Below are 15,005 nucleotides of genomic sequence, written 5' to 3' on the forward strand. Positions count from 1 at the left end.
TAACAAATCAATTACAATAAAAAAATGCTTCTTAAAATTTTTACTTGTAATTTTTACTAATTTTCACATGTGAAACTTTTTAATTAATTTTTTTTTTAATATTGAAAAAATAAAAACTAGTCATTTCTTTCATTCCAGTTAATTGAACATAACTAGCCTATAGTTAGTGTACGTCTAAAATTAAAAAAAATGTTTACATATTTTAAATATTTCTAAGTGTATAAAAGCGTGCAACTTCTTGTTCGCTAAGTAAAACTCGTCACTGAAATGTGATGAAAACTAATATAAAATTAATAATTTTGTACTGAATATAATTTCTTTATAATTCAGATCGATGGAGACACAGATGTACCTTCAGTTCAGCAAGAATTCGAAGCAACTCTTTATCAATTGATGAGGCAAGTGCGCCGTAAAGAAGAAATTAATTCACGAGATTTCGCAGTATCAACGCCAGTTGATTATAATGATGATAATAAATCTAATGTATTTGAAGCTGATAACATCAACTCCAACTATCAAAAAACAGAAATGTCGAATGGACGATTGAAAAACGGTGTTAACACAATAAGCAATCATGTTATCAACAAACAAAAAAGTAACCCTTCATTTAAAGGTATGTAACTTTCATTTTTACACGCTTTTTTTAATAAAAATTCATAACTTTGTTACTTTTGAAGTTATGTTTCTTCGATTGCTGCTCAAAGTTATCACATTTAAATTATGTTTATTTTGTTAAATTAACAGTTTGCATTAAGGTACCGGCGGGTAATAAGGCCTACCTAAGGGAGATTTAAAAAAAATCGAAAATATTGCATTTAATTATTGCAATGTATCCTTAATTTTTAAATTAATACATTAGCCATAAAATATAATAGAGTAATGGTAATTTTCACCATAAAAAAACCAAAATTAAATTTTTTCAAAAACCTTGTGAATAGGCTTTATTTTACTACGGTAAGGTAACAAGGCGTGCGGGTTATACATACTGGAAATAGTTATACTATACTTGATAAAATTGGTACTAAAGATCAATTATTACTTAAATTGAGCAACAATACTTTTTAAGATGTTGATAAAAATTAAAACAAAGATTTTAAATTATTAAATGTAAAATTGTAAAAAATGTTGACCATTTTTTCAAATCATTTTTTAGGATTTCTTTTGCGCTACTTTAGCATATGACGGATGATGAAATATAGAAGATAAGGAACGTTGTATCGGAACTCTGTAAACTTATAGCGACATTCCTATGCTAGACGCTTCTACTAGAGAAGTCTTTAGCGAAAGCGGTTATTTTAAATAGCATTTCTATCACTTAGGCCTTATTACCCGCGGGTACCTTATTTTAAAATTTCAATGAAATTACTTCGAATAACACTATCTCGTTGATGTAAATCAAAAAATCAATTGTCATGTAAAATAATTACAATAATAATGTTCTTTCAGATAACTTCTTTCACATAATGAATGGAGTAAATCATCGAGGAGTGAAGAAAGAAATAGGATCGAAAATTCGTGATGCTGTAGATGAAAACGCTCGAATTACAAACGATGTACTCAAGTTTTCTCGAAAAAATGGCAATCACGTTCATTTAAATGGCGCAGCTAATGGAGCATCGCGAATATTTCAAAATGGCATCGGTCATTTAGCAAATGGAATCCCTCCGGGAATTAATCGCATAGCACCAGCACCTTCTAACGCTACTAATAATACTAATAACAAAGAACCCATAAAGAAGATGTATAGTGAAATGAATGGTTATCACGAAAATCTTCATATGTAATTAAAAAAATTTATATTTTTAAGAAATATGCCGATCATTTTTAATACACATTTTTATCGCCAGATATAAACTAACAGAGAATTAATTAAATATCATAAAAAATTAGTGATAGTTTTGATAGATGGATCGTAAACTTAATGTATAGGTACTCCATGCGTTGAAATACATGATTATTATATTATACAATACTAAAAAATTAATATTATAAAAACGTTATTTGATTAATTTTACAACGAATATTTTGAAATATATTTGCAAAGAAGAATATTATTTTAAATATGTTGAAAATATACATGAATACTGTCAATAGTTACGTCATAGATAATTTACATGAAAAAGTTAATCAAAATGATCTAATGTTATCATCAGTAAAATTGATTAAAGATTGTGGTGAATGATAACAACTCAAGTACAAAGTGTATTTGTTAGTGTGATGTCAGTATTAATTGTAGTTGTTAAATTATAAATAAGGTTTACAAAGAAGTATAATTTCGAAAGTTAGTTTTTTCTAATATTATAAAATATAATTAACATTTATATATTAATATTATCAAGATCTATTCACAATAAAAGAGTATATTGTTAACAAATGGTTTATGCTCGTTTAGTTAGTAATATGAAGTGCAACGATATAAACGATATTTTTCACGAAAAAAAAAAAAAAAAAAAAACGTAAAATAATTTACTATGTAGTCTACTCAGAAAAAATTATTTTTCCACCCATAATATTTTTGGCTCAGAGTTATACATGATTTATATTAGTAGATAATATTACCTATTTGTTATCTATCCACTAGACGGTTCATAAATTTTTTATAATCTCGCGGAATTGAAAGATATTACAAGATGTGCATCAAGCTTATACGATACAGGAAGTATAAACTATGTATTAAAATGGCGCAAAAAACTCGACTATTTTTTCACGAGTCTTTGATTTAGAAAAAAATTAACGTAATTCAAAAAATTTTGAACTTGTAGAATTATTTTGAAAAATTTTTTTTTGAATTTTACAAAAAAGTTCTTGAACTAAGAAAAATATTTTAAATCAAGATTTTTTCTGCTTGATCTAATTCTTCAGAATAATTTTGTTCAGTCAAAATTTTTTCCCTTGGATCAACTTAATCATTATATCACTCCATAAAAATAAATTAGGTTATCGTGTTCTAAAATTACTCTAAATTTTTTTCATCCAAAAAATGTACTTTAAATGTTCTCAAGTAACTTCTAAACATGAATATTAGGGTGTGTCAAAAATGTAACTTCCGTGATGGACCTTTTAAAATTGGAATTTTGAGTTCCGCTTTTGACAGAAGTTGGATTGGTCATTTCCTGACATATTTTGAGCGTAAAAGGATTTATTTGAGTTTCAGAAAATTTTTAAACAGGAGCTTTGTTTGGGCATTTCCGCTGAAATTTCAAATTTTGGCCGGAAATGCTCAAATAAATCTCCGGTAAAAAATTATCTGAAAATTTGAACATTTTGACACACTAATGAATATCCAACAATTTGAAATTTTTTCCTTCAAACTAATGTACTTCAAAATAGACTTCCTTATATTCTTTTTTTTATCCTTGTGAAACCTTCAAAATTTATTTTCTCACTTAATTACAGCACTATATTAAATTCAATTCAATCGAAAACATATGAAGAACTTTTACTTTCAAAATTTTTATTAAGTTCTTGAAATATAAGTTGAATAATTCAATTCGAATAAATTTATCGAATAAGAAAAAAATTTTAAACCAATTAATTAAAACTTGTTTTTAAAGTAGGCTACAAAAAATAATTGATTTTTGCTAGTAAATAATTAATAAAGGAACGGCAGTTAAAAAAATAATGTTTATCACTTACATTAGAAAATATTTTTGATAAGGACTCTTACTAGTAAATTACCAAGGTTGACCCTAAGAGTAACTATGTAAAAATAAATAAATATACACTTATGGGAGTGAAAACAATATATCTTAAATAATTCACATAAGTTATTATAGCACTTTATAGAAAAATAAAATTTTGCTAGTTAAACACTATACAAAGAAACACAATTAAGATTATTACAAAAAAAAAAAATCAACAATTCTCCGCTGGCGGATTTTTCATCAGATTAAAAATAAATGACAACTACGATTCTATTTTTTAACAAGCATACAGCATATTCATGGTATAAAATACATATATAAAATTATATTTTAAATAATTGCGTTAGCTAATTCTTCACCATCATATTTGTAAATTTATGATAATTTTATTTTCAACCATATGTTGAATTACATTTGCAGTTAAAAATGTTTTCACTGATATATAGCATTGAAAATTTTTTCGATTAATTTATTGCTTATCTACAATGTTCAGATTAATCAAACATCTATAAATCCACTCTTAAATTAATTTTTCTCACGATTTTATCCAAGTGCCAAAAGAAATTTCTTAAAAAAATTTTCTTTCTTCATCATAAATTTGATATACATTTTTCATAAAGAATTATAACTTAATTGTAAACCTGCCATGCATTTGATTTCCCATACCTATATTGTTTTTCTAGCTTTTATTAATCTATTTCTTTATTTCATTAAATCTAACAGCAAAAACTAATGAATGATTTACTAAATCCGGAAATTTCACAAAGAAAAAGAAAGATATTAATAAAATAATTCTATTGTTTGGTTAAATTAATAAACTGAAAAAATATAAATTTTACTTAAATAAGTTGGTGATTCAGGTTATTACGGATCAATTTCTTTTTATGTTAATTTTATTTTCAATTCAGCGACGTTTCGCCATGGATCATGGCTTCTTCGAGCATCTATTACATATAAATATAATTACATATTAGCAATATTTCTTTACATAACAAATTTTATAAAATTATTCAATAACATGAAATTTAGATAACCTTTCAAAATTATTTCAATATTCTTACTTAAAAATTTCCAAAAGAAAAAATTTAAAAAAAATTCTTCTAAAAGGAATTCTAACAGAATCCTTTAAAAAATTTGTAAACTCTTTTAAAACATTTTAAAAATATTGAAAAAATTTTCTAAAAAAATTTTTTTTAATTTTAAAAAAGGTTTTTTCAAAAATTTTTAAAATTTTAATTACAACAAACTTTTCCAATTTTGTAAAATTTTGAGTAAATTAATTTTTTAAAATTTGTTATGTAAAGAAATATTGCTAATATGTAATTATTTTTTTATGTAATATATGCCTGAAAAAGCCATGATCCATGGCGAAACGTCGCTGAATTGAAAATAAAATTAACATAAACAGAAATTGGTCCGTAATAACTTGAATCACCTACTTATTTAATTACATACACTAGGATCTGAATTACTTCGTACAATGATATAAATTTCACCACAGTTTAAAAACAATCAATAAATTTACAAATTTACGTGACAAATTTTAAATTGCACTTGTAATAAAAACAAATTCAATACGTTGGTAAATTTCAGTATACTCAAGTAATTGCACGCCCTAGAACGCGATAGCGTATGAGAGTGCTCTACTCGGTATGCCGCTATGTGACCATTTATGAACTATTTTTAGAAGATGAATTTCAATACAATTCTAGAAGTAACTAAAAATTATCATATGTCACAAATGATAATTATTGCCTTTTTAACAAATAATATAAAAACCAATTCTGTGTAATTAATGTAAAAACTATATACCTCATTGTTTGTAATTTCAAACATTTATTAAAATTATCGATTGTAGAGTAGTCGTAGAATATGTAAGATCAAAAAATCTATTTATCAAATTAGTAGCGATCTTTGAAATCGTACAGTATTGTAAAAATAATCGTCCAATAATGACACGCAAATATTTGAATGAGAAAAATCAAAATTTTAAAAATGTTCGTAAATTAAAATGCATCAATAATAAGGCACCGGCGGGTAATAAGGCCTAGCTAGGGGAGATTTAAAAAAAATCGAAAATATTGCATTTAATTATTGCAATGTATCATTAATTTTTAAATTAATATATTAGACATAAAATATAATGGAGTAATGGTAATTTTCACCATAAAAAAACCAAAATTAAATTTTTTCAAAAACCTTGTGAATAGGCTTTATTTTACTACGGTAGGGTAACAAGGCTTGCGGGTTATACATACTGGAAATAGTTATACTATACTTGATAAAATTGGTACTAAAGATCAATTATTACTTAAATTGAGCAACAATACTTTTTAAGATGTTGATAAAAATTAAAACAAAGATTTTAAATTATTAAATGTAAAATTGTAAAAAATGTTGACCATTTTTTCAAATCATTTTTTAGGATTTCTTTTGCGCTACTTTAGCATATGACGGATGATGAAATATAGAAGATAAGGAACGTTGTATCGGAACTCTGTAAACTTGTAGCGACATTCCTATGCTAGACGCTTCTACTAGAGAAGTCTTTAGCGAAAACGGTTATTTTAAATAGCATTTTTATCACATAGGCCTTATTACCCGCAGGTACCTTATAATTTATCATATCATGATATATGCACAGTTTATATTATTATAAATAATATAACATCCGAAGCAGCAATGTCAGATAAAATTATTCTATAAATTTTATAAAACTATTTTTTATTACCACGAAAAGTCCATACGACGAATTATTAAGAAAAATAGAAATGTTGTATCTATGATACTTAAATTTTGTGGAAGATTTTCTTAAATTGTTCTTATATTCAAAAAATTAAAAATTTGAACCTTTTAACATTTAACAAATATGTTTATAAAAATAATGTTATCAACTTATTTTTAATTATTCATGTATGCATATGTATTTATAATACTCAAATAATCCAGGAAAAAATAACTTGAATTTCTGTGAATTCGAATAGTAAAAAATTTCTCAAAAAATTTATTACTTCCTTATACGATAAATCCAAAATACTTTTTCCTGGAATAACACTTTTTTTAAAAATATACACTGATAAGAAAAATTAAGCAATATAAAAAATAATTCTGAGAATTTAAAAATGCTACGATTTTTTATTCTTTGTGTCCCATAGCTTGAAATTTATCGTTTTCGCCAAAAGTCACCTTTTCATCTTTTATCCATTTTTCAAATAATCGAATTAGTTAAAATATTTTTTATTGTAATGATTGATAAGTACTTTTATTTTTAAAAAAATGTTACTTATCGCAGAAAGCACTAAAAAAATTTTTTTCTTTGACTTTTCAAAAAATGAATTTTTTGCTTTGATTGACGATACCTTTGCAAAAAATCATCATACATACTTTTTAATTAACTTAAATTGGACATTCAGTTTCTTAAAAAACTTGATACTGAAATTTCAAAAATAAACTTTTAAAGCCCGTAAACTTCCTTGAAGAAAAGCAAAAATTAAATAAATTTCTTTTTTTCGGTAATTTTCTTAAGATAACTCCGGAATCATTCATAATATAAATCTTTTATGGTCAGTTGAAAATCACCCAAAAAAATGTGGAATTTTTTTTATATCCTTTACTCTTTCCGACTAATGTGTTATTATTAATGTGTTTAATATATGACTCGAAGATCGGTATTTTTAATTAATAAAGATAGATAGTTATTATTATTAAGAATTGGATCGAGTAACAGGCTTAAAATAAAAACTATCTATCATTATTATTAATTTTATAAACAAAAATTTCATTTTTATTTTATTATGAAAAATGTATCGCTTATGATCTTTGAAGTTGATAATTTTGTTTTTTAGTTATTAATATACAACTAATAAAATATATTTAAAGTATAATATTCAAATAAAAGAAATTTATAAGATTAAAAAATTATAAAATATTTTTTACACCGAAGTCTTCTCCTGAAACTCATATGTAATTATTTGTCTTGATAGGAGACTGATATATGTATAAGTAGTAACATTTACTCATTTTTTTATACTAATTTCAACTTCTCCCTCAGAAACTTCAACGATTTAAGACAGAAATTTCATGAATATGAAAATATTTAGACAAATTTGTCAGACCATTTCCCTAAGAGTCGCTCTAGAAGTTTATAGGACCAGCCCCAGAATGAGCTTACTAGCAGAATCTGGAAAAACACTGTTGGACATAAGGAGAGAACAATTATCCTTAAACTTTGCTTCCTCAGCACCATCAATCATCCCAGAGCTCCACCAAAACCAATATCAAAGACACCCAAACCCCAATTCTGAAAACCCTTCAGAAATCCATGACTTCCTCATCAAACTGAACAACATTAATGAATTTCAAAATTTAACTCTGTACCACCCCCAATTTTGACAAAACAAATGACAATTCAAGGACGAATGGTCATCAAAAAAAGTATTTAAACTAGGATTAATTGATTTTCTACAGGATTGAAAATCTTTTTTTTTTCCTTTTGTTGAACATCTCCATACCCAGCCGAATTTATACCGTGTATCATATTCAACGAGCATTGGGAGCCTACAACATTGCGATGGAGTTGATTGACGTAAAGGAATCAAACCTATTTCTTCTAAGAAAAAATAGATTTTTCTTCACTACCTACTAATTCAGGAAAAGAATAAAAAATATTGAAATTATCTAACTTCGGATACAAATTAGGATGTTTACCTGACATTTAGGAACTAAGAAAAAATTATCAAAAACAATGCTCGAAACGAAAATAACTATAAGATTATAATTAATATAAATGGATATGTAATGAATATTTGAAAAATTTTTTAATTTTGCAAATTTATGATTTTATTTTTTTATTTTCTTCAAAATATTTTTTATAGTCCCAAATAGGTATTCTCCTCGAACCGAAGAAGAAAATTTATAAAATACTGCATTTTCATATGAAGCTGAAGTTAGCAGAGACACGTGACAATTTTTTTATTTTTCTTGAAAAATGAACTAGGCATAGAAAATTGTTTATATAAATGTCATTTATAATTTTTCAGAACTTCTAAAGATGAAATTTTTAAATAAAATTTTCATGAAAATTAATTTAGCAGATATTTAATAATTTTTCTAATAAATAAATTACTGCATTGAAAAAATGAAAAAAAATGGATATTTAGAAATTTTAATAAATTAAAAATGCAATTTTTTAAAAGTAATTTTTCGGAACAAATTTTTTTGTCAAATAAAATAAAAAAATGATCAAGTGACAGCTAACTTTAATATCATAAAATTTTCTTACTATAGTTTGTTTGTTAAAAAAATTTTGAAAATTATCGGATGTCTCTCAACTTCAGTGTCATATTTTCATAGGTATTTCCAACAGACTGCATTATATTATCTTCACTATTGGCACAACAAATAATAAATCCGGAGGCACTGTCGTGCCTCAAGCCAAGTACACGTTCAACAACACACATGAAATGTGTGTGAACGTGTAGGCGCGAGGCTACAGTGCTGCCTTTATTCTCGAGTCAGATGTCAACATAACCTCACTTTATTTTCAACTTGATTTATTTTATTACTATATACATGTCAACACTTGTCACGCGCTTTAAATAGTTTAATTATTAGTTCTTTTTATAAAACAGCCATAATTATATAATTTTTTTCATTTTTTAACGTTATCTTAATTTATAAAATTTTCGCTCCCCCGTTTTTCGATACTACGAAAGATTTTACTAATTTCGGTCGAATTTTTTATTTCGAAGTTGGTACTTTTCAATTTTCTGCGTATAGTATACCACCGAGTATTAGAGTTAGTCCGTTTCCATTTAACGCCTGAGATCCTCTCCGGATAGTTACTCTGTTCCAGATTTTTTATTTTTAAGTTGGTACATTACATTTTGTGAGAATAGTATACTCTGTATAGTATCAGAGTTGTTCCATTCCCATTGAAAGTTTGATAAAATAGGCGGTTAATTCAAATCTAGTCTATTTAAAATTGTAATTTTATTCTATTTTAACGTTTGATTTTAATTATTATAATCAATATTATTGTTATCATTGTTTAACTTAATTATAATAATGAATATATGTTGTAGACATTTGATGTAAATATATGGTGTGAATTGTTTTCATTACTTTTTCAGCTTTGAACTGGGATACTCCTAAATGTATCCAGCAGGTGTCACTATGTGCCAGAAAGGCGCGAATTTGAATTCATTTTAAATATTATATTAAAATTAATTCAAATTTATTGTACTCATACATAATCCTAATACATGCCCGGCTGTGAGCTGTATTGCTTTTAGATGCACCTGGCATGTCTGAAAAATTAAGCTGTTATTTTGAATTTAAATTCATTGATTATTTCTTTACATGTATTTGTAAAATAATTAACACAACTTTATTTTAGAAAACTTTTTATTATTTTATTTTTTTTAATACTTGTATATTTCTGTCTTTATCATAATTATTGTTATAGAGATATTATTATTATTATTATTATTATTATTAGTTATTAATTGCTCAGGGGGGTTTTCCCCGGAGTCCGACTCTCCGAGGCCCCAGCCTGAGCGCCATCCATTACTGCTGCACCACTCCGCACAACAAGGCGGTTAGTGAGTGCAGCAGGCCAAATTCATTTGCCTAAGTAGACGCAGGGATCCCAAAATGACAGCCTTTTGCATCCGCACTGCTAGAGACACGGCTGCTGAACTGCAAGCCGGTATCTTCGCAAGTGAAGACACAAAAGACTGTTTCATCCCTCCAAGGACGCCGACAACCAAAACGACGAGCTTGACACGATAACCTGGGTAGAGTTTGCCAATTTCAAACAGGAGATCCTGATATATCTGGTGTTTGTGCTCTTCTTTGGCCGAGATATTGTATTCGGCTGGGGCCGAAAACTCAATGACATAAATGTCACGAGTAGCCTTGTCAAAGAGCACAATATCAGGTTTGTTGTGGTCAATCCGCCGGGTTGTTGCGAATGGTATGTTCCAATAAATTTTGGAACTGTCATTCTCAACAACCTGCGGAATATCTCCTGGCAGATAAGGCAGCACTGGTGTCTCATCGATACCGCAGCTATATCTGAGATGATAATAGAGTACTCGCAGGGCAGCATTGTGACGCTGTATGTAGGCACCTCTTGCCAGCACAGGACATGCCGACAAAAGGTGCATCAGCGTCTCCGGATGTTGTTTACACGTCCGACAGGACGTGTCCGGAAGCTGCGCCTGGAGCACCTTGCTACGGTATTCGAGAGTGTTGATAACACCATCTTGGCAGGCAAATATAAATCCTTCGGTCTCGGACATCAGGCCAGCTGACTTCAAGAAGGAGAATGTCAGCTGGGTGGACAAGCCATGGTCACGGACGTGTTTGAAATACACGCTGTGCATGGACTTGTCCATGTGTTCACCGAGGAGTTTTTTTCCTCGGCTATCCTGACGACGCTCTTGAACTCCTTTTTCGGGAGTTCAATGAGAGCGTTTATTTCTCCGAGACCTAAGGTATTTGCCGCGTAGATTGCTGCCTTATACAAGAACGACCCCTTCCGCGCATTTTCATGACTATGAACAAATTGCATCAGGAAGTCGTCCTCGTCTGCTGTGAAATTGGCAACCTCGTATGTTAAACTCAGAACCAAACGATCGTGAAGCCGCTCCAAGCTCTGCAATCCTCTCCCTCCGATGTTCCGGGAGAGGTACATCCTGGCGACTGATGAGTTAGGGTGCATGCTCTGATTCATATTGATGACTTTACGGGTTTTGATGTCGAGATCTTTCAACTCATTTCGAGGCCATTTCAGGATCCCAAAAGAGTAAAGTAGGACCGGGACAGCGAGCATGTTAGTAGCTGAGACTTTGTTCTTGCCAGAAAGTTCTGATGACCAGATCTTCCGGAGTCTCCTAACATACTCACTGCGAAGAGTTGTTCGGACTTCAGAGACGGCATGCATTTGCCGCTCTTCAATCCCTAGATATCTGTACAACTCTCCGGCGTCTAATTCTCTTAAGACGCTCCCATCCACTAATTCGACATCTCCACCCGTATCAGAGCACTTACCCTTCGCCAGGTGTACGACCGCACACTTGTCCAACCCAAAAGACATTCCGACATCTCGTGTGTACTCTGCTACGATGTTGATGGCCGTTTGTAGATGATCTTTGTTGGCACTGTATATCTTTAGATCATCCATAAACAGTTGGTGAGTGATCGAGTATACTCGATCACTTGGTAGCCCCGCAGAGTACCCACGAGTTTGTCGGAGGGCAACAGATATTGGCAGCAGTGAGATGCAAAACAACAGAGGGCTCAGAGAATCTCCCTGAAAGACGCCTCTCTTGTACTGAACAGTTCCGGTTACGTGCAATGCATTTCCACTTCCTATGTGAAAACGCGTTCGCCAGAGCTGCATCGTACGTTGTATGCATCCCACTGTTTGGCGATTGATTCCGAGGCATTTGAGCAGATAGAGAATCAACTCATGTGAAGTTGAGTCAAATGCCTTACGGTAGTCAATCCAGGCCATAGACAGGTTGCGTTGGTAGTAGATTGCGTCTTGAATGACGCATCTATCTACCAACAAGTTGATCTTGCAACCTGACACGCCCTGTTTACTGCCACGTTGTTCGTATATCTGTTGCCACACAGGCTCTATCTCCTGCAAGATACGGTTATTTAAGATTTTTGTAAAAATCTTGTAAACCGCATTCAAGCAAGTGATAGGCCTGTAGTTCTTTGGGTCGGACAAGTCACCCTTTTAGGGATGAGTACGGTTCGCCCTTCTACCAGCCAGTCTGGAATTGGTTCGTCGCCCTGAATGTATGATGTAAAAATCCGGGCCAGATGAGCATGTGTAGAAGAAAATTTCTTCCACCAGAAGATGTTTATGCCATCTGGACCCGGGGCAGCCCAGTTCTTGCTGCCATTCAGGGCTTTACGAACCTCTTGCACACTGACTGCAGGGCTCTCTTCGGCGATATCCTGCCGTCGGTGTTCTCGACAGAATGCCTCGAAGTCGTGCAGAGCTGGAGTATCCGGGTTGACGTTTGGTTGATCTCCGTACAATTCACTCCAAAAGGCTTCCACTCGCTCAGATGATGGATAATTCTCGGGAACAGCGGTCTTAGGTGACAGAAAGCGTGAAGGGTTGGATCGAAACAAAGAGTTGTCGATCAACCGCTTCAGCCTTTTCTCTAGTGACTTTTTGGAAGCCACCAGAGCCCGCAACCTGTTAAGAGACTCTTCTTTGATGACAAGAAGAGTACTCTTGTTCAGTGTGTGATGTCGCCTTCGAAGTTCTGCCGCCAGGCGACGAACTTTTGGCGTGTACGGTCTTTGAGTACTAACATACTCTATCACACACTGAATGCGGGAGACTTGTTTCCGAGAAATGTCAATTTTGTGTCCAAGTTGAGCGATGCGCAGCTTCAACTTCGCCTCGAAGGAGAGAGAATGTCTTCTCTCTATCGGCAGAAGCGAAGCCGCGGCACCGTAGACAACTTGGTTGACAGTGAGCAGAGTGGAGTCCTCTTGAAGCTGTGTGGGGAGATCTTCGTTCACCGTGTCGAGCTGTTGTTTTGAGTGAGTCATCTTTTTGGAGATGCTCACTTGTCGACCTGTAAAGAGGTTGTCGTTGTCCTCGGAGAAACGGTGCCGTTCTTGGTGTAGCGGTGCTGGAAATGAAGGCCGATTAGACTGCCTTCTATTTGGCAGCAGCGATCGTCGATTATGCCGAAGGTATGAGGCGTAATTACGCAGGTGTTTGGGCGTAAAATGTCTGTGCTCCGGATGCATGCCACACCAAAGTGTGTGCATCCGGGCCATATACCCTGATACCTCCGGCTCGCTGTTCTGCCAGCACACCAAGAGATTGGCGCGAAGCTCCTCCGTCCACTTAAACTTAATCCTATAAGCGCCGGGGTCGTCATAAGTCATCGGGTCCGGTGTGCTCCTCCCACCTGATGACTGGTCCTCATCCGAAGAGGACCGGTTGTGGGGAGCACTTCTGAGATTATACTGTTTTGGAACTCAGATATTACGGTGCAACGGGTAGTTGGCCCGTTGCTCCGGTTACGTTGTTAGCCTACAGACCAGATGTTGCGGTCTGCGTTTCCCGCGGTGCGCCACTAGGAGGCCACGTAATAAGCACCGCTTATTATTATTATTATTATTATTATTATTATTATTATTATTATTATTATTATTGTTATTGTTATTGTTATAGTTATGAAGATTATTATTTAATTAATCTAACATCCGGCCCTCAGTCGAAGGAATTCTAAGTAAACACATAGCGACGACTAATATAAATTATAGTAGTTATAATTTCAAAAAACGCGGGAAATTTTAAAGTTAAAAATTCATATGAAATTTTATTATTATCATTGCAATAATAATAATAGCAATTATAATTCTTCCTGTTTAGAAAAGGATGCTAAATTATTAGTTATTAAGAAAATTATTCATTTTTATTCCAAATAGCGCGCGAAAATTCAATTTTCAAAATTTCAATCAAAATTTTATTATTATATTTATAACATCTTATTCCTTGAAGGGGAAGGATGCTATACTAAAATAATAATTATTATTTGTTAATATCGATGTACATACACTATTTGTATGACTTGTATCGTTATAAGTCGACTAAAATTACGTACAGTAAGTCATTTAAGTGTTTCCAGGTACAAATCAAAATTTACTATCAATTTTAAATCACATTATTTTGTTTCGTTTGCTGATAAGACTATTGATTTCTCGAGTGTTAATTTGAATAATAATATGATTAAGACAATGAATTGTGAAAAATTGCCGTAGTTAACAAACGATGGAAATTATCATGCGCAACAATTACTGGCTACCATTAATGATATCGAGTATAGGTTATATATACCAAGCACAAAAAGCTTGCAAAATATTGTACGGTGACTTATTACATGGTGAATAATATAATGATCAGTAAGTAATTTTTTTCTCGACTTCTGTTTTTTTCCTTTGATGTAATTATTATCATTCTCTCTTTACAGTGAAGTACAACGAGAATAAGAGCGTAAAAGATGTGATTGTAACAAAAATGCGAGATATTATGTATGTAACTACTATTTGTTAGTAAATTATGAATAGAACCCTCTACTAAGCCTGCCTATGTATATGGTTGATAAATCCATTTTTTCAGTCTCTACAAGGCACAAATTTTAAATACTCTGTGAGAATGTAAAAAACGAAAGAACAAATGCAACGTTTTTTATGAAATATGTAATTTCTGTATTTCTAAATGGCGGAAATTGTAATTTAAAAATTTCAATGTAAATATAATTTCTAAAAAAATCTTAAATTTACTTTGATGATTTTTTTAACTATCCGTTAAGA

At 31.2% G+C, this 15,005-nt stretch overlaps 1 protein-coding gene across 1 annotated transcript in view; it reads left to right on the forward strand.

Moving 5' to 3' along the window:
* LOC141525921 (uncharacterized) overlaps positions 1-2,281 on the forward strand; it is a 36,635-nt gene extending 34,354 nt beyond the window's left edge. The window contains exons 12-13 of the mRNA XM_074240623.1: positions 331-613; positions 1,447-2,281. Of these exons, the coding sequence (XP_074096724.1) occupies positions 331-613; positions 1,447-1,784 (621 nt within the window). The 3' untranslated portion in view covers positions 1,785-2,281. The remainder of the gene's footprint in view (positions 1-330; positions 614-1,446) is intronic.
* Positions 2,282-15,005: the final 12,724 nt, after the last annotated feature.

This window comes from Cotesia typhae, unplaced genomic scaffold (genome assembly GCF_013202065.1).
Source record: "Cotesia typhae breed Kobodo isofemale line unplaced genomic scaffold, CoteBio_Ctyphae contig_28, whole genome shotgun sequence".
Taxonomy (NCBI): Eukaryota; Metazoa; Arthropoda; class Insecta; order Hymenoptera; family Braconidae; genus Cotesia; species Cotesia typhae.